We start from the raw sequence: 18,283 nt of genomic DNA, 5'->3' as shown, positions 1-18,283 counted from the left end.
CTCCCGGGTCCCACAGCTGGCGGGAGTCCTTCCCACACCTGACACGTCAAAACCCAGTCCTCACTAAGGTTCCAGTTGAAGAACCAGGTCCCCGTCCAGTGAGCGCGTTTCGAACTGCCCGGAACAGAAGGAATTCTGTGATGTCCTCACGCGGCGTCTGGCCTCGGAGGGTCCAGTTACCGGGGAACACATCCGTCATGGCCCCTGTGAGAGGCTGTGCCCTCCAAAGCCGCAGCCCACCTGCGGACCCCACCTGTGACACCCACGGTCAGGTCCAGGGCCCTGCTAATGACCAGTGGCCACCCCAATGTGTGATGAATTAAACGGTGGTAGACACCTATTCTCGGCCCCCAAACAGGCCATGTCCTCGTCCTCAAATAAAACAAAATGTGATTTAAAAAAAAATAATAATCTTTAAATACATGGTCAGTTCAGTTGTGTTGCTCTCGTTTCCTGTGGGGAGAGGAGCCCTCAGACACGGTCGGTCCCAGAGCTGCACCTGCAGACACTCCCCTGACCCCCCCACCGTGCCTGCGGGGACCGTCCCGGCCGGCGCTCAGGTGACCCGTGAGCCCGGGGTTCCGGCGAACGTCTCGTCAGTGTCCTGACCAGCAAGGCTCTCAAAACACAACGGACTGATAAGAAAAATAAGACCTTCTGGACGCGGGATCTGGGATGTGTGATTTCTGCACGCAGGAGAAGCTTCCTAAGACCACAGCCCGTGTCCAGCGCAGGCGCGCGGTAACCAGGACGCCCCTCCCGCTCTGCGGGGTCAGTGTCAGCAGCAAACCGCCATGAGCACAGGGCTATCCCCTGTGTTCTCAGCAGGACCACCACGTGGTGGACACACAAACCCACGCGATGAGACACCCAACACTAGAGAAAATCGCTCCACAACACGAGGAAAGACGTGAGAAAAGACCACGATCATCTGAATACAAACGTCAGGTCCCACGAGCTGTCCCCGCCCCGCCTCTGAGCCACAGAAAGCAGCCCATGACTCTCAGAGCCTGCGTTGGGGACAGAGCCAAAGGGCACCGACGGGGGCCGGTCCGGACTGTGCTGACACCCGCCCGGAGGGTGGACGCGTCAGAACCGAGGAAGCCGGTCACCCCCGAGGGCCACACCTCTCAGGCCACTCACGCCTCGGGGCAGCCGCGGAGCCCCGGACCCAGCACAGCGGCCAGCCTCCGGCGAGAGGCGCAGAGCCCAGCCCTGGCTGATCCGAGCTCCAGAACCCTGGTCCGGTCGACTCATCTACGGTGTCGATCTGTGCTGTTAATCCACCGCACATGGACCGTGCCCCGGACTAGACTGGCGCACCGACCTGGTATCAGTCCACAACAATAACACCGCACTGACCTGCTATCCCAACTGCCCACATAATCGTTACTGACCTACCGTTCTACCACAATAATCGGTTACAATGATCTTCAGCTCTGATCTGCTGTGTTAACTGACTCTAATCTGCTGCGCTGACCCACTGTCCTAACCCACCGTACCCGAGTACGACATCATCGACAAAATTTAACCCACTACACCAATCTCTGTATTAACCTCCCAGGGCCGCCCAGGCCTGCTCCCTCCCTGAGCCCCCATGGCTTTGTCCCTCACTCTGAGGGTGGGGAGAGGCAGGACCGTGGAGGGTGGGGCCGGGCGGGCCACCAGAAGGCACCTAAGCGGGGAGAGGGGCCCGTGTGAAAAGGGCAAAGGGGGCTCAGGAGGGGCCCAACACCCTGGCCCCGCGGCCCCCACGTGGCAAGAACCCCACACAAGGGGCCCATTCGGGCATGCTCCATGCTCAGTCAGAACACACACACTCACCCAGACCCTTCGCAGCTCCGTGGCCGGCCAGGGGCAACCACGCACGGACACAGGCGCACACACTCAAAGGCACGTATGCGTTGGCGCGACTCTGACCTGCCACCAGAGGGGGCACTGTCCTCCCTGCAACCACAGTGAGCTTCTTTACCTGAAAAGTGGGGCCACCAGCAGGTGCTTTGGGGGCCTGACCACGATCCTGCCACTGAAAATGGCCACCTTGAGGGCGGGCAGGTGAGGTTGACACACAAGGGCTGCAGACGAGCTCCTTACGGAAACTAAACCGGTAACACAAAACACACAGACGTGCCAGAGGGAAAGCGGTCTCCACACCCAGGAGTGTGGGAGCAAGGCCGCCAGAGTCTTCTCTGCGTCTTCCTCAATGAGCGGTTTGCTTCCGTGATAATAAGTAACTGAAAGATGGGGCTCTCTTTCCTTTTTAGAGAAATGTTTTAGGGGCGCCTGGGGGGGCTCAGTCAGTTAAGCGTCCGACCTCGGCTCAGGCCACGATCTCATGGTCTGTGGGTTCAAGCCCCGTGTCGGGCTCTGTGCCGACAGCTCCGAGCCTGGAACTGCTTTGGATTCTCTCTTTCTCTCTCTGCCCCTCCCCCACTCATGCTCTGTCTCTCAAAAATAAACATTAAAAAAATGTTAATACAAGGGGCGCCTGGGTGGCGCAGTCGGTTAAGCGTCCGACTTCAGCCAGGTCACGATCTCGCAGTCTGTGAGTTCAAGCCCCGCGTCGGGCTCTGGGCTGATGGCTCGGAGCCTGGAGCCTGTTTCCGATTCTGTGTCTCCCTCTCTCTCTGCCCCTCCCCCATTCATGCTCTGTCTCTCTCTGTCCCAAAAATAAAAAATAAACATTGAAAAAAAAAATTTAAAAAAAAAATGTTAATACAACACAAAAAATAAAGAAATAAAGTAATCAGGTTCCTACTATTTTGAGCTCAAGGGATTAAAAACTCATTTCACAGCTCGGGCTCCTGCACAGGAGCGGACGCTGGGTCCCCTCTCTTCCCTCCCCTCTCTCCCCTCCCCTCCCCACTGTGTGCAGGGGTGTGTGCCCCGGTGCCTGTCTCTGCTTCATCAGGGCTCTGGGCGTGCAAGGGGCTTTCACGGCAGCCCTGCACCCTCTCTACGGCCACAGCCTGCAAGTGTCGGTCCCCACTGCCAGCTGTTTATCCCTTAGCATTTTCTAGCTCCTGTTCCCCAGAGAGCAGTCTGTCCTTGGTCAGGGCAGGGCCGGAACATCAGCAAGTGGCCAGCATACAGACTCACTGTCCTTGGTCAGGTGCCCACCAGACCCACCCAGATGTGGCCGGGACAACCAGGGTCACGTGACACTCGGCAAGGACAGTGCGTTGGTCAAGCTTGTCTGGAGAAACAGACCCAACAGGCGTGTGTGTGTGTGTGTGTGTGTGTGTGTGTGTGTGTGTACATATATACAAGGGGGAGTTTATTTTAAGGAGGGATTATGGAAGCTCAAGTCCAACATCTGCATGGTGGGCCAGCAGGCTGGACACCCAGGAAACAGGTGCCGTCTGAGTCCAAAGGCCTGCTGGCAGAATTCCTTTTTGCTCAGGGCACCCCAGCCTTTTTTTCCTAAGCCCTTCAACTGATTGGATGAGGCCCACCCACACCACGGAAGGCAATCCGCTTTACTCAAAGGTTACTGACTCAAGAAAGTCTAGAGTAACGTTCAACCAAACGTATGTCTACTGTGGCCCAGTCTGAAATACACAATTAGCCATCGCAGGCACCCAGGCATGCTGGTGAAGCCAACTTATTGCAACAAATATGATAATTTAAACCGTTGAACGAGTTACTTGAGGTTGTTCCTGCAGAGAGGGAGAGACAGAGCTTGCCCTTTGAGTTCAGCGAAATAACAGATAAACCATGTCATCCTACTGGGCACTCGCCCAACCTTCGCCGACTGCTGAGCAGAGTCACATACTCTCAGCACAAACCAAGCCCAAGAAGCAACCGGTCTCAGGCCTTACCAAACAGATGCGTTTTTGCTTGCTGCTTTTCTAAAAGCCTCAAATCAGGCTGTGTTTCAATTACCTACACAGAGGAAATGGATCATAAAATAGAATAAAAAAATATGGAAATCAAATAGTTACTCTCCACCCAAAAGGCTCTGAGGGCACCTCACCTACGGGGCTCCTTACATACAGAAGGAAGTTCCCGGAAGACAAGAAATGCGACCCGATTAATTCTGAACAAGAAAACATTTTGGAGAGCTAAGTAAGAGTTTCATCGATGAGAAAGTATCAGAGGACAAAAGAGGCGTGGGACAGATGATTAACCCCAAAAGGAACTCACAACAGATGGCTTTGGGGTCGATCACCGGCTTCTGAGGGAAGGACACACAACAAGGCAGAGAGAATAAAAAGTAACCCCGAGCCAAGGAAGGCCTTCTCCAAAGTCTCCTAGGTGGACCTCTTCACTTCAGTCAAGGCTGTTCCATGTCAACACCCCGCCCTGCCTCGCCCACAGTGGCAGTGGGACGGTCTTCTTTCTTTGTCCTGATTTTCAGGGTCCGCAGCCCTGGAGTCCTTCCCCAGTGAGAAAACGTAAAGCCCTAATGCAGCACAAACCAGGTCCTCTACACCTCCAGATGCTGCTAGCTGCACGGGATCCTCGAGGGAACAGAGAAACAACCATTCAGATAATTTTCTGCTGGATGTCATTCTCTCAGGAAACAGTAGTAAAAGGCTGTTTGACACAGAGCTCTAAGAAAGCTCAAAAGAATAAGAAGGCTTCTCTGTGGCTAAAGAAAATGATAAGGGAGTGGGATTTAAAAGCTGGTGTTTTCTGAGCTCCAAGAGGCCTGAATCTACGAAACAGTTCCTTCCACAACCATTTCCTTTTCTGTGTCCCTCCAGCTAAGCTTCTGATCCCATTCCTGACCAATGAGAGGGAAGGAAGGAGCAGGGACTGGGCTGTGTCAGGATAGAGGCACACGGCTATCACGCGTGGCGGGCACTTCCGGATGTAGTGGGTCCTGTCTGCTGGTACAGGGAGGCCCCTGCAACAGGACATAATGTGTCTCAGCACCAATGCTTGACACTAGCAGGGATGCCAGGAAGGAGGGAGGGAGGGAGGGATGAACAGGAGGGCAGATGGATGGAGGGGTAGGTGATTAAGTGGATGGATAGACGGATGATAATCTGAATGGATGGGTGGCTGGGTGGGTGGGTGGATGGATGGATGGAAAGACAGGTAGATAGATGGATGGAAAGACAGGCAGATGGATGGATGGATGGATGGAAAGACAGGTGGGTGGGTGGATGGATGGATGGAAACACAGGCAGATGGATGGATGGATGGATGGATGGATGGATGGATGGAAACACAGGCAGATGGATAGATGGATGGATGGATGGAAAGACAGGTGGGTGCGTGGGTGGGTGGGTGGATGGATGGATGGATGGAAAGACAGGTGGGTGGGTGGATGGATGGATGGATGGATGGATAGATGGATGGATGGATGGAAAGACAGGAAGATGGATGGATTGATGTACAGGTGGGTGGATGTATGGATGAGAGATACATAAGTGGACAGGTGGAGGGCTAGATGGAGGAGTGTGACGATAGAAGAAAGGATGGATGGATGGATGGATGGAGTGACACACACAATGATGTAAGACAGTTACACAACAAACAAATCCACAAGAAAACACAAGCTCAAGACTAATATTAGCCACTGTTGCCATGCCAACGCAAACATCCCACATGTCTGAGTAAATAACAAAGATGACTAACTGTATCCACTTTAATCGCTATTTTTAAAAGTTAAAGTGCTGTGCAGCTGAGTACAGAACATCAGAAATATTGTTCCACTCCAGGAAGTGACGAGCCTAATCTGGGTCCCCTTCCCTAACGGAAGCCATGAAGGGAAGTGAAGCCGTATCCTCTGGTGACACACACTCCCACAGGTCTGGGAAGTCAGGTTTCTTTGCACAACACTTCTGAGTAAAGAAATCTTCTTGCCCAAGAGCAGTAAACGCTTTCTTCTCCCCCCAACAAAGAGAGAAAATAACAATTCAAGAGCTCCAATCACTGCAAAGGCAAAATGTAGTAATGTCAGCCTTACATTTACCAGGAGTAACTCTGAATTTCTTCTGTCCCTGTCCTCAGGCCTTAGCCAATGATTAACGCCAGTTCGCTGCCAGAGTGGCATGTTACAAAAGTTGGGAAGGACGGGAACTGGCCGTCACCGAGCACTTCCTGGATCCTCGCAAGTGCTGTCCGCGTGGGGTGAGTTTCATGTTGGTAGTTTGGTCTGTTAGAGAAAACGGCACCTGAGGTGCATGGAAAATGCATTATGCTTAGTGGTAGTTCCAGTCTGAATCACAAGTATGTGATTCAATCAAAGTCAGGGCACAGAGTGACAGCGCCATCAGTGGCCCCGCAGCCACCAGGAAGAACACGCGGCTGTCACAACATCACACCCCTCCTCCCTGGGCCTGGGGGACCTGCCTGCCTGCCTGCCTCTGCTGGCACAGCCCCACAGTTCAATTCAGCACACTCAAACCATAAGACAAGTCTCCACGGCAGAAGCGTCTCCTGGCCAGGCCGTGTTAGCAGATGCACACGTGTGTTCTTCCTCACTCCTCGAAACGCCCCTACAGATGGGGAAACCGAGGCCCCAGGGTGAATGAGCTCCCCTGGCAGGCGCGGGGCCAGGATCTCAGCACAGTATCACCCTGACCTCAGACCACGGCACCTAACCTGGGGTGCCCCACACACTGGGTTCCTTAGGACGTGTTCAAATAGCAACTAAATGTAATGACTTTGGACGCTGAAGTCGGTCGAAGTCGCTCAAAGTCGTTCAGGGCACTTTGTCCCGTGAGACGCTGGGCAGACCCAGCAGGTGTTTGCAGGGGCCTGCCTTGTTCGTACCTCCCGGAACCTATGGGCTCAGACGCCGAGAAGGTCACACAGGGGCGCGTGGGGTGTGGTGGCTACACTGGGGGACACCTCCCTTGTCCCTCAGGTCACAGCGTCTCCACCCAGAATACCGACAGCACACTCGATCCTCATGATCCGGGGATTCCATATCTGCACACTTGACCCTAAAATCAATCCTCACGGAGCTTTTGCCATCACTCGAGGACCGGAAGGAGTGGCAGAGAGCCTGAGGGGCCGGACGCCCGTGTTCCTAGTGTAGAGGAGAGCCAGGTGACCCTCTGCTGTCTGGCTCCTGCTCAGGCCGTGAACAGGTGTCCTTCTTGCTGCCCACTGAGTGCTAGGCTGCCTGCGTTCCTGTGCTCTCTTCGGGTGACTTCGCAGCTTAAAACTGCGAGCATGGCGCTGGAGTCCTGTCCAGTTCTGAGTTCAAGAGCCCTGACGGGCCTCAGGAGAAAACAGGTGTGTGGGATGAGCTTTACTCCGGCTGGAGCTGGGCGATGTTGGCTGGGACTTCATGGCGGGTCAGTCCGGAGTCTGCATTAAATACAGTGTCTTTAAACAGAAACACACACAAAAGGTCATCCACTGTTGGGTTGATGACAGTGTTGTGACGAGACTCCCAGAAACAGGCCTGCAGGCCCCCAGGACGGACGGTTCAGGGTCGCTAACCCGTGTCTGCAGTGACCTTAGAGAACAGGACCACTGCGAACAAGGAGGACCCACCGCAAACACGGCCTTCAGGAGCAGGATGCCAGGGGCCCAGGTGCCGATTGTGGAGCTCCTCCCAGGCAGGGCAGGTTCCGGGGTGTCAGTGCGACTGCCGCTCCAAGACAGACGGCCAACCACGAGCACAGACCAAGCCAGGAACATCTGGCCTCCAGCGGAAGCCCTAAGGGTCCGAAATAAAACAGGCCCAGGCGACACATGGATCAGGTGATTGCCTGGGTTCTCAGGACAAACGCAAATGAAAGTCTTCAGAGAGAAGGCAAATCATAAGGACGAGGGTGTCCTTACCGAGTGAGGAAACAGGTACACACACCACGTTTCCAGGGTCCAGGCATCCGAGGGATGCCCCGTGCGCTGTCCTGCCCGAGAACAACGAGAAACGGCCCCGAAGGGACTAGTTCTCTCAGCGGGAAGGGACTGACGCTCAGGGGACAGAGGATGCCTGTCCCGAGACTCCCCTTGGCCTGACGGGACTAGTTCTGTCACCGGGACGGACGCTCAGCCAACGGAGGACGCCTGTCCTCAGGAAAACACCGACTGTGTCCAGGAAGGAAACAGACCTAGAAAAGCCCACAATGTGTTGACCAGAATTCTCGGTGCAGAACAAGATGTTGCAGATTACAAAAACGTGCTCGGAAGTAACCAAAATACACACACAATGGCATTGAGAGGGTACTGTTTAAAATAGCAGAAGCGTGGACACAAAGAAATGACCCATAAAAATGGAGGTCAATAAATCTGGTGATTCTGAGCAAAGAAATGCTACATGGCCATTCGCAAAGATAGTGCAGACCTTTAATTATCACACAGACACAGCGGCACAATGTGCTGTGATGTGCACTACAGAGAAGGACACAAATTGTGCCTCAATTTTTACAGATGATAGAAGGGTGGATGGACGGATGGATCGATGAATGGGCAGATGGGTGGGTGGGCGGACATTCAGACAGGCAGACAGACAGGCGGGCAGACGGATGGACGGATGATGGGGAAGCAGATGATACAGATAGGTGTGTGGAAGACTGGCCAAAGATACGAATGGAATACTGCAGGCGCACAGATGACGGAGACAGAGACAGAGAAGAGGATACAGGAAAACAGACGTAGCAGCATCGCCGTGTCCGTACGTACACACACGTGAATGGGCACACGTGCATCTGACAGGCAAGCCCAATCCCGTAAGACTTCCTCCGACGATAGGAATGCAAGTTATTTGTTTTGTTCGGTCCCTCTGTATTTTCACATTTTTGTTATGAACACGTACAGCTTGCACGAAATACTTTCAAAACACCGTAAGAAAGATAAACTGGACAGTGTGATGCGTGGGTGAGAGAGCAGTTTTGCAGCTTCCTCCCCGAAGGCTCAGCCTTCCTTCAGCAGGAAGGCCCCTGGGCACACGTGCAACTGGCCGAGTGCGTACGAGAGGTGAGCAACTGAGGGCCCGAGACAGAAGGCCTCGGGGCAAACGTCCAAGGACCGTACAGACTTGTGCACAACGTCAGAATCTCGGGAAGCAAACAGGAAGAGCCAGTGCCCCGCAGACAGGCGCAGGCCAAGTGTGCCCCACACGCGGGCAGCTGGACAGGCACGGTTTCCATCCCGAACCTCAAAAACAGCAGATTCTGGTTCCAGAAGCTGACGATCCAAGCTGAGCACTGTTTCCTCCTGGTTTTTCTCCCTCTGCCTCCCATCACCTCCACGTTATCTCTGATCACCTAGGACAGACACCAGCCCAAATCCGTCAGCCCTCCGAGAAGCCTTTGGTTAAGCAACTGGCTTAGGAGAAATGTGGCTTTGATCCAGGAGTTACAATCCCTGAACTATCCTCCACCTACTGAAGATAACCGCACCCAGAGACTCTCTACGGGGGATAAATACACTGCCTTTAACCCCAGACAACAAAATTCTTTTGCTGGAAGGAGAAGGAGCAAGTTGTTAGCCTCCGTTTACCTGTGATGGTATTTTCTAAGCCCACAGCTGGAGCAAAGTGAACAGGGCTGGGGGTGAGGCCCCCGTTAGGTCACACCACACTGAGAAACATGGCCAGCAGCGTCCTGCCATCCAGCTGACCTGTGTCACAAGGGGCCCGGAGCTCAGAGCTGCTCTATGCCCTGAATGGCAGTGCCTGTGGCGGACGGGACGGGAAGAGGGGCCCGACTCGGGGCACGGTCATCAGGCACCAGTGTCCCCCACAACGGTGCAGAAACTCGAGATGCCTGAAATGCATGGCACTTCCTGGGGGCGCACTAAGTGACGTTCCGTGGGCGGGGCGGGAGACAGCACGTGAGCGCAAGCAGTGTGTCACCTGCGGCGGCCCAGGGCATAGAACCTCCCCCTCAGCGTCCGCTCACCTCTGTGCCTCCAGGACAGCGTGGAGGGCAGGGTCTAAGGGCAGCAGTGCATGGCCAGAGCCCGGGTCCCCGAGTCGCTCTGACAGCAAACATTTGGTAAAGGGCCAGATTGTAACTATTTTGGCTTCTCACAGCTACGCAACTCTGCCTTTGGAACTGGAAAGCCGCTGTAGATAAAACAGCCGAGGGGGCCCGGCACACACTCGTACAGATCAGTCTACAAGGCGGGCAGCGATCGCGCTGGCCGTGGCCACGGTGTGCCGGCCCCTGGCTCAGAGCAGAACCCCGAGGACGGCTGCCCAACCAGGGCCATCGCCACCGCGCCCCTGTGGGTCAGGTAAAAACTCACGTCGTTTCAATCCACCTAGACTTTGCGACCAAGCTGATACAACAGCATTCCAAAGGCAAAGGGGGAACAGCAGGGTGGCATAGTTTTTAATTCTTTTTCAATCTAGACTTAGGCATGTGAAGCCAGTGGCTGCTTGCTTCTTCTAATTGTCACTTTTTTCTTTAATTTTGTTTTATGTTTACGCATTTTTGAGAGACAGCACGAGCGGCAGAGAGAGGGAGACACAGAATCTGAAGCAGGCTCCAGGCTCCGAGCTGTGGGCACCGAGCCCGACGCGGGGCCCAAACTCAGGAACCGTGAGATCATGACCTGAGCCGAAGTCGGACACTTCACCGACTGAGCCACCCAGGCACCCCAACTGTTACTTACTTTTTAAATACACTTTGTTGCAGAATAACTTAAATTTTTTTCAAATTAGAAACAAAAGCGAGTGGGGAAATTACACTTTTGAGGGACCGGACTTGCTCTCCTGTCTGAAGCGACCTAAAAGCCCACAAAAGACACAAAGCAAGTATTGCGAGGACCGTACATGTGGGTCAACAAAGGACATGATCCCTGAGACCATACAAGCACCCCAAAGGTCACGCCCTACAGGAGGGGATGATGCTGTGCCTCTGGGGAGACCGAGGCAGCTGACTCAGGGCAGTGTGCGGAGAAGAATGCACCAGGGGGAGCAGGAAAACCCCAGGGATCCACTCGGCATCGAGCACTCGGCTGGGTGTGCAAGGGCCAGTGGAATCCGAAGTAGAAGAAAGGAAATTAACAAAACAAAAACCAGAAAAAAGGAGAAAACCCAATGAAGCCAAAAGGTAGGTTTTTGCGAAGGTCAGGAAAACGGATGAGTGTCCTGCAGACTAGTCAGGTAACAGCATTTGTCACCAGAAGCCAGAGGAGTGGCATCACGAACGGCCCCGCAGATGTTAAGGGGCGAAAAGGAACAACTTTAGGAGGGCAAGCGCCTTGGGGACACCGTCTACCCGTGCTCATTCGGGAAGAAAATGCTGCCTTGACCGATCGGGACTCACTGTAAGCTCACCTTCCCGCGAAGAAGGGAAGCTTCCGCAGGAAGTCCTGCCAAACATTTAAGAAAAGACTGTAATATAAGCAGTTCTCCCCATGCTCACCCAAAACGTGGAAAGGGCAGGAATGCTCCTGAACTCATCCCAGGGGGCAGGGCTGACCCGAAGTGTCCAAATCAGACCAAGACATTCCAGGAACCGGGACAAAGACCAACATCTCGCGTGCGAACACAGACCCGGTCACCTCAGTGGGGCAGGATGGGGCGAGAGGGGTCTCGCGGGCGAGGGGAGGGAGGGCCCTTACCCTGACCGTGGTGAGGGCTTCACAGGCAGGGACAGATGTCAAACTTACCACCTTCAACATGAGCACCTTTCTAAATGTCAATTGTGTCTCAATAAGGCTTTTTTTTCCTTATGTGAAAATTCGCCCAAAAGTCAAAAAAGGAACATTATCGCTGGTTCAGCATGTGCTTCAGGCCCTACTATAGAGCAGACCCGGGATGATCCCAGCGAGTTCTGTGGTCTGGGGAGACCCGAGCCCGTTCCCGCCCAGGGGTGGACTCGGAAGCAGCCTTCTCCCCGTGAACCTCGTCCACCGCCCTGGGCTGGGCCTCCAGACTGGAAGGAGATGCTGGCTCCCTATCCTCGGTGAGCCGAGTGTCCTCTGGGCACGGAGGTCTGGAACAAACCACTCTAACCGGGCCACAGTGCCCTGGGACACACGGAGGGGTGTGGATCATCGCCAGGTGAAGCTCTGTTCCCCAGGGCAATGTTGAGAAAACGGTTTCCAGAACAAAGAAACGAGCCAAGAAATTAGCGAAGTGGGCACCAGGAAAAGGGGACGCCCAGAGGAACCCGTGAAGCGGCGAACACGTTCCTTCCCGACTTTCTTGCCAGGTTCCGGTTACACCGCATGAGTTATCTTGTTGCTTTGTGATGGATCCTGCGACATCATTTCGTTGCCACGTCTGAGGATTTACCCATGAGGTTCTTGGTGGACATGTGCAAAATTAACTTCAAGACAATGGGTAAGTCATTGAAACGATCAACTTAGATTTTAAATCTATCGACGAGATTATCCCTCATGCCAACAGAGCACCCACTTACCCGCGGCAGGGACGCCCGGTCTGCGCAAATCGTGTATGCAGCACACAGGGGCCCATGACCATTCAGGGGCCCAGCATGCAAGAGCCCAGCACGCAGGAACCCATGAGCACACGGGCCCAGCACGCAGGGGCCCATGAGCACACGGAGGCCCACCTGCTGCAGGAGCCACTGCCCCGCACAGGGAGAGGAGCCACCAGCAGTGTCCCAGCGGGTTGCTGAGGCATCAAATTCGGGAAGGCTTAACTGCTTTTAAATTGCATTCACCAAAAAACGCATTTTTAAATCAACTGCATCGTCTCCTACTTTCTCACGTGGCCCCTAACACATATGGAAACGGTCACGATTAAAATTCTGAGTACATTCGGACGCCGCACTCAGGAGACCTTCCTCGCTAGGCGCTGACATTCAGAGAGCACAGGGCTTCTCCAAGTGCACACAGCACGCGGAGACGGGGCGGGGGGGGACCAGGCCCCTGCCTCCCAGCCCTGGGTTCTGACTGCAGAGCTCAGGGCTCGGCCACAGCCCTGCTGGGATCTACTCCAGTTTCCACCCTGCTGTGGTGTCTCCAGTCAGAGACAAAAAACTCCTACTGAGCCGACGGGCATCAGCCCAGTGAATGCAGGCCGGACTTCTACTGGTTTTCCAACTGATGGGGAGAAAGTTCCGGAGACTGGAACTGTCTCCGTTTCTGCTGACCTTTGCAACGTTGAACCTTTCATCACTGCAGGGGACACCTGTCTGTCTGCCCGGCACTCGCTTCTTCCCTCCAGGCCACGCGCCCTCGCCCGCTTCCAGCCCACGGCTCAGGCAGAACAGACTCCTCGGGGCTCCAGAGGCTGGTCTGGCCAGTGCGGAGCTCCAGAAGAATTCCCAGAGCTCGAACAAAGGGCTGCCCGTGCTGTGCCCAGGCCGTCGCGAGGGAAGCCTACAGTCGCCTCTACAGAGAGAAACCGAGTCACGGGACGGGCAGAGAAGGAAGCCAGGCCGAGTCAGAACCGCCTCCTGGATTCAGAGGTGCAGGGACTGACGAGCTCAAAACACACGGGAGGAAGCTAGTTCTCCAAACTCCTGAAGCCCAGCTAAGCTGCTCTGAGTTTCCAAGAGGGCCACCTGGTCACACGGCCTCCAAACACAAGCTTTCGAGGGTGGGGCTGGGGCTGTGGCCACACACACACAGAGCCCCAGTACCCGGTGACAAATGTCTCAGTCACAGCTCTTCCAGGGAAGGTCCCTCCCGGAGCCTGTTCTGAGCGTCCTCTCCTGCCGCTCTCCAGGCTGACCGCCAGCAGCCGCCCGTCGGCACGGACCCGAGAAGCAGCGAGCATGGGGGGACACTGGCCCATCACCCTCGCGGGAAGATAGATTTCCACTGCCTGAATATTTTAGAAATATTCTTGTGGTGCTTTTCAAGTACCTTTGAGCTAAAGACTCTGACTTCCTCATAACTGGGAACTTCAAAGGAAAATCAGAAATCGTAAGTAAGCCAAAGGCTCCAGCACCCCCCAGCGTCCTGCAAAGCCCAGCGGAGCCACCTGGCCGCCTCCACCTGGATGGACCCGGTAACCTTTAGGTCAGCCTCCCCAGGAGCCCAGGGTGTCCCCAGAGGGCACGGTCAGGACTGAGGGGCTTCCCGTGAGCCAGAGGGACGGCACAGAAGTGCTGAGAGGAGAGCCCAGTTGGAGGGCGGTGCACTGCCCACCCCCACCTCGGACACGTTTCTCCGCAGCCCCCGTGAGCGAGACCCCATCACTGTGCCAGGGGGACTTGGCGGGAAATATAATCTCCCTACAGCCAGGCCTGGGAAGCTGCAAGGGAGGCTGGTGACCCAGGGGCAGAGACAGCGTGAGACATGACAGACAGCCAGTGGGCATCACCATCCCCAGAGGGGCCTGAGGATGGCTGGGGACCCCACCCATGAGGCGGGAACCCCAGGGCCGCTGCAGGGCACACTGGCTGCACCCCAGGTCCACAGTGCTGCCCGCACTGAGCAGCACCCCCTCCAGCGCGCCACAGGACCAGGTGTTCCCCGAGGTGGAACTGCACGCGGGCACAGACCGCAAAACACAGTCCGATCGGGAAACAGAGGGGGCAGAACAGCAGCCTGGTGGGCAGAGCCCCTACCTACTCTGGGACCGGGCTGCGTCCCCGGGCTTCCTGTCACATGGACAGCTGTCTGGCGTGGCCTGGGCTGTCTGATGGCCATCAGTTTGGGAGTAGATTCCCATGAGCTCACAATGGAGGCCACAGGGAAAGAAAGAGGTTGGGGGAGGGTGCGGAGGGTGGAGGGCCCGTCTGCCCGAGGCCAGAAGCCCAGTGCGGACAAAGAGGCCGTGTTGAGAGGAGGGCCAGAAGGGCAGAGATGTCACACTGTTTTAGTCCTCGCTTTTTAATTACCGTGGGGACAAGCTTCTCCTGTGGTGAACAGACTAGAACATTCAAAACTGGAGCAGGAACTTCTACAAACACTCCCAGGCTGAACTGCACAACAGCACCAGTAGACCAGTAGAGAGGGGGCTTGATGAGGCTGCCCGGGACCACGTCTGGAGAAGCACAGAGACGGAGCAGAGCAGGGAAACCGGAGCGGGAAACTGGAACCCCAGACCGGAGCCCCAGACCGGAGCCCCAGACCAGAGCCCCAGAGCACAGCCCAGACCGGAGCCCCAGACCAGAGCCACAAACCACAGACTGGAGCCCGCAGACCGGAGCTGGAGGCTCCAGACCACAGGGGGCCAGTACGGCTCACTCTAGAACACGCCAGATACTTCCAGTGGGCATGAGCTGGGCTCAACCCAAACCTGAATCACAGGGTGGTCACAGACCGTTATTTTTGAAGCCCTGACCACGAATCTAAACAACCCAGTCTCTGCCGGGTTTGAACACACTCCGGGAGCACTTCAGGAGATGTCAGAGTTCGGGGATTCTGAGTCAATCCTTCTTTTTGAGGGGGTGCGGGGCGTCTTAAAAGTAAAGGGCTGATGTGGGGTCACGTGGTCCAACTAACCTTGAAGCCAGGTTCTATCTTTATCTTCATATTTTTAGTGCCCAATTTCTACGAAATATTTTTAAAATAGGAAAAAAAAAATAGTGATGCATGAGAGCAGAGAGCTGGGAGAAAAGCCACAAAGGAAAATTAAATATTTCTGCATGAGCGGAGCTTGTCATGTGATGGCACCTACCAGAGCCCGAGCGAGCCTGGCACCTCAGACCTGGCCTTCCTCCTCCTCCACAGGGTGCACGCCTTCTGGACCGTATCCTGTCTCCCAAAGCCTCCTCCCTCACCATTTGTTGCCCTGCTCCCACGACCTCGGTCCAGGGCCCAGTGACCCACACAGGGTCCCCTGCTGGAATGTGTCACCGCAGGAGTCAGCTCGGCCCTCCTCCCAGCATCTCCAGCCCAGGCAAGTGCCCTCTTCCCGGGCCTGGGTCTGCAGAGCTGTGAAACAGCACGAATCTGTGAAAGTCTGCTTCCTTCTGGAGGGGATTTGGTCAGCAGAGTGTCCGTTCTGCCTGCCTCACAGAATCCAGCAGACCAAGCACGGGCATTTCGAAACTACAAAGAGCCGTGAAAATATAAGGTAAAGTTTACGCAAAAGAACGTTTTCTGGAAATCTTTCAAGTGTTAACTATAATGTCACATTCCAGGCCTACCATCGGCTATTTGTCAAACACTCTTAAACCTCTGTGGAGAATCTTGCCATGAACAGTAAGCCGGAAGACTGCATTTCTGTTCCACAACGCTCATATTCTAAGATACTGTTCTTTTTTGGGGCGCCTGGGTGGCTCAATCGGTTTAGCGTCCAACTTCGGCTCAGGTCATGATCTCTCGGTCTGTGAGTTCGAGCCCCGCGTCGGGCTCTGGGCTGACCGCTCTAAGCCTGAAGCCTGCTTCAGATTCTGTGTCTCCCCCCTCTCTGCCCCTCCCCCGCTAGTGCTCTGTTTCTGTCTCTCTCTCTCTCTCAAAGTTAAATAAACATTTTCTAAAAAAATGTTTAATGCTGTTCTTTTTAAAAAGCAATTAAGACTTGGAGACAAAGCACAGTACTGGCCAGATGTGAAAAGTGGTTTCGGGTCCAAGTTTCTTCCAGTGACTCAGTGAAGAAATTATCCATATCCAGAAAGCCTTCACTGTGCCCGCCATCGAGTCTGTTAGCTTACAGTGTGGTGCCCTACCGGGCGTCCTCTGGAAGGAAGGCCGATCTCTCTGAGAGGGACAGCTGGCGGAGGGTGACTCCCGCCAAAGACCCGGAGCAAGCTGCGTTGCAGAGTCAGCGGCCGGGAGAGGTGGTCTGCCACGGACTCGGGTTAAAAGTCCCAAGGCTGAGCGCCCACTTCCTAGAGCTCACTTGAGATTTTACAACTTCTGCAGGCCCTTGGGCGGTGCCAAAGGAGTTGGGCTCAGCCAAGAAAAGTGGAAACTATTTTTGGCATCCAGAAGGGCAGCTGTAGGCCGCGGACACAGTCGGCGCCTAAAACGCATGCCTGCCTTTACAGATTTGGAGAGCTTCTAATCCGGGACGCATCCGGAAACCTCGAGGCCCGAGGCCAACTCTGAGCGCGCCAGGCCGGGGCCGCGGGCGCAGGTCGCCTCCGCACGGCCTCCGCGGAGGGGACACTCCAGGGAAGGCGAGGCCGGCCCAGGGGTCTGCGCGCGCAGAGGCCAAGTGCGGGGCGCCCTGTACCCACTGGAGCGCCGAGCGGCGGCGAGTGTGGCACCCCCGCGAGCGGCGCGCCCGGGCGGAAATGCGCTCGGCCCCCTCCGTCTACCCCCGAGCTGGCCACGGGGCTCGCTGAGCACAGGGAGAGCCAGAGGAAACGGGCGCCCCCGCGAGCCGGGGGTACCCGGGCGGGAGGTTCTAGGCGCCCGGCGTATGCGGGGACCAGGAGGCGGTGCTGCGGAACTCTGGGGACCCAAAGAGGGGACGAGGGGACCGCGGTCCTGCAGGAGGGGGAAGCGCGCGGGGGCGCACCGCGCTTGGGCAGGCGGGGTCCGACCCCCGCCGCAGAAGAGAAGGGGGCGCGGAGGAGGAACACCGACAGGAGAGGGAACCGGGGAGGGGGCGGCGTGGAAGAGACGACGGGGAGGAGGGCGGGGGGATACGGTGCGCCCGGGCAGGGTGGGGACCGGGAGCGGCGGGAGCTGCGAGAAGGGGGCACCGAGGGGGGACGCGAGCGGGCAGGGAGGGGCCTGCGGGGGCGGCGAGCGGGACTCTCCCGGGGCTGCCCCCACAGCCCGCCCCCCCCCGCCCCCGACCAGCCGGGGATTCCAAGCCGCCGGCTAACAAAGGAGGCTCCGGAGGCCGCGCGCCCCGGCCCAGGCGGACAAAGGCCCGCGCCCGCCCGCGCCCTCGGGCTCCCCGCCGCCCCCCGCCCTCCCGCCTGTCCGCGCCCTCGGGCTCCCCGCCGCCCCCGCGGCACTCACAGGATGGAGGTCTGCGGCGCCACGGCGGGCACGGCCTCCAGCAGCAGATGCATGCAGCGCACGGTGCTGCGGAAGCACAGGCAGCGGCTCGGGCAGCCGGCGCCCGGCTTCGGGGTCCCCGTGGCCAGCGCCCCCCAGCCGCAGCACAGCACGAGCGCCAGCAGGCAGCGGCGCGCGGGGCCCGCGGGGCCCGCGGGGCGCACGGCCATCGCCCTGGGCGCGCGGCGCTCAGGGACGCGAGACGACCGGGAGGGCCCGGCGCGACCCTGCGGGCTCCGGACTGCGCCCGCCCGCGCGGCCCACATCCCAGCGGTGCGCGGGGGGCGGGGGGGCGCCAGCTGTGCACATGCGCGCGGCTCCTCCCACCGCACCCGCCCCGAGGGCCGGGGCGGGGCCGGGCGTGCGGCCGCGGCGCCCCGCTCTCCGCCTGGGGGCCCCCCGGGGCCAAGTCCGGGTCTGCGCGCGGGAGCTGCGGCCTGGGCCACCGCCCCGAGCCGCGTTTGCCGCTCGTGTTGTGTGAGAGCGGTGTGAGCGTGCTCGCTCTGCTCCGGACCCAGTTCCACGAGGCCTCTTC

General features: G+C 56.9%; 1 protein-coding gene across 2 annotated transcripts in view; it reads right to left on the bottom strand.

The window, feature by feature from the left end:
- The window catches only part of PXDN (peroxidasin), a 77,530-nt gene extending 59,505 nt beyond the window's left edge, over positions 1–18,025 (bottom strand). For both annotated transcript variants that reach the window (XM_045055045.1, XM_045055046.1), the window contains exon 1: positions 17,710–18,025. In XM_045055045.1, the coding sequence (XP_044910980.1) occupies positions 17,710–18,014 (305 nt within the window). In that variant the 5' untranslated portion in view covers positions 18,015–18,025. The remainder of the gene's footprint in view (positions 1–17,709) is intronic.
- Between the last annotated feature and the right edge of the window lie 258 nt (positions 18,026–18,283).

Source organism: Felis catus, chromosome A3 (assembly GCF_018350175.1).
Source record: "Felis catus isolate Fca126 chromosome A3, F.catus_Fca126_mat1.0, whole genome shotgun sequence".
Lineage (NCBI taxonomy): Eukaryota > Metazoa > Chordata > Mammalia > Carnivora > Felidae > Felis > Felis catus.
Note: the sequence above shows the minus strand (reverse complement) of the source record. Positions and strands in the feature narration are given on the sequence as shown.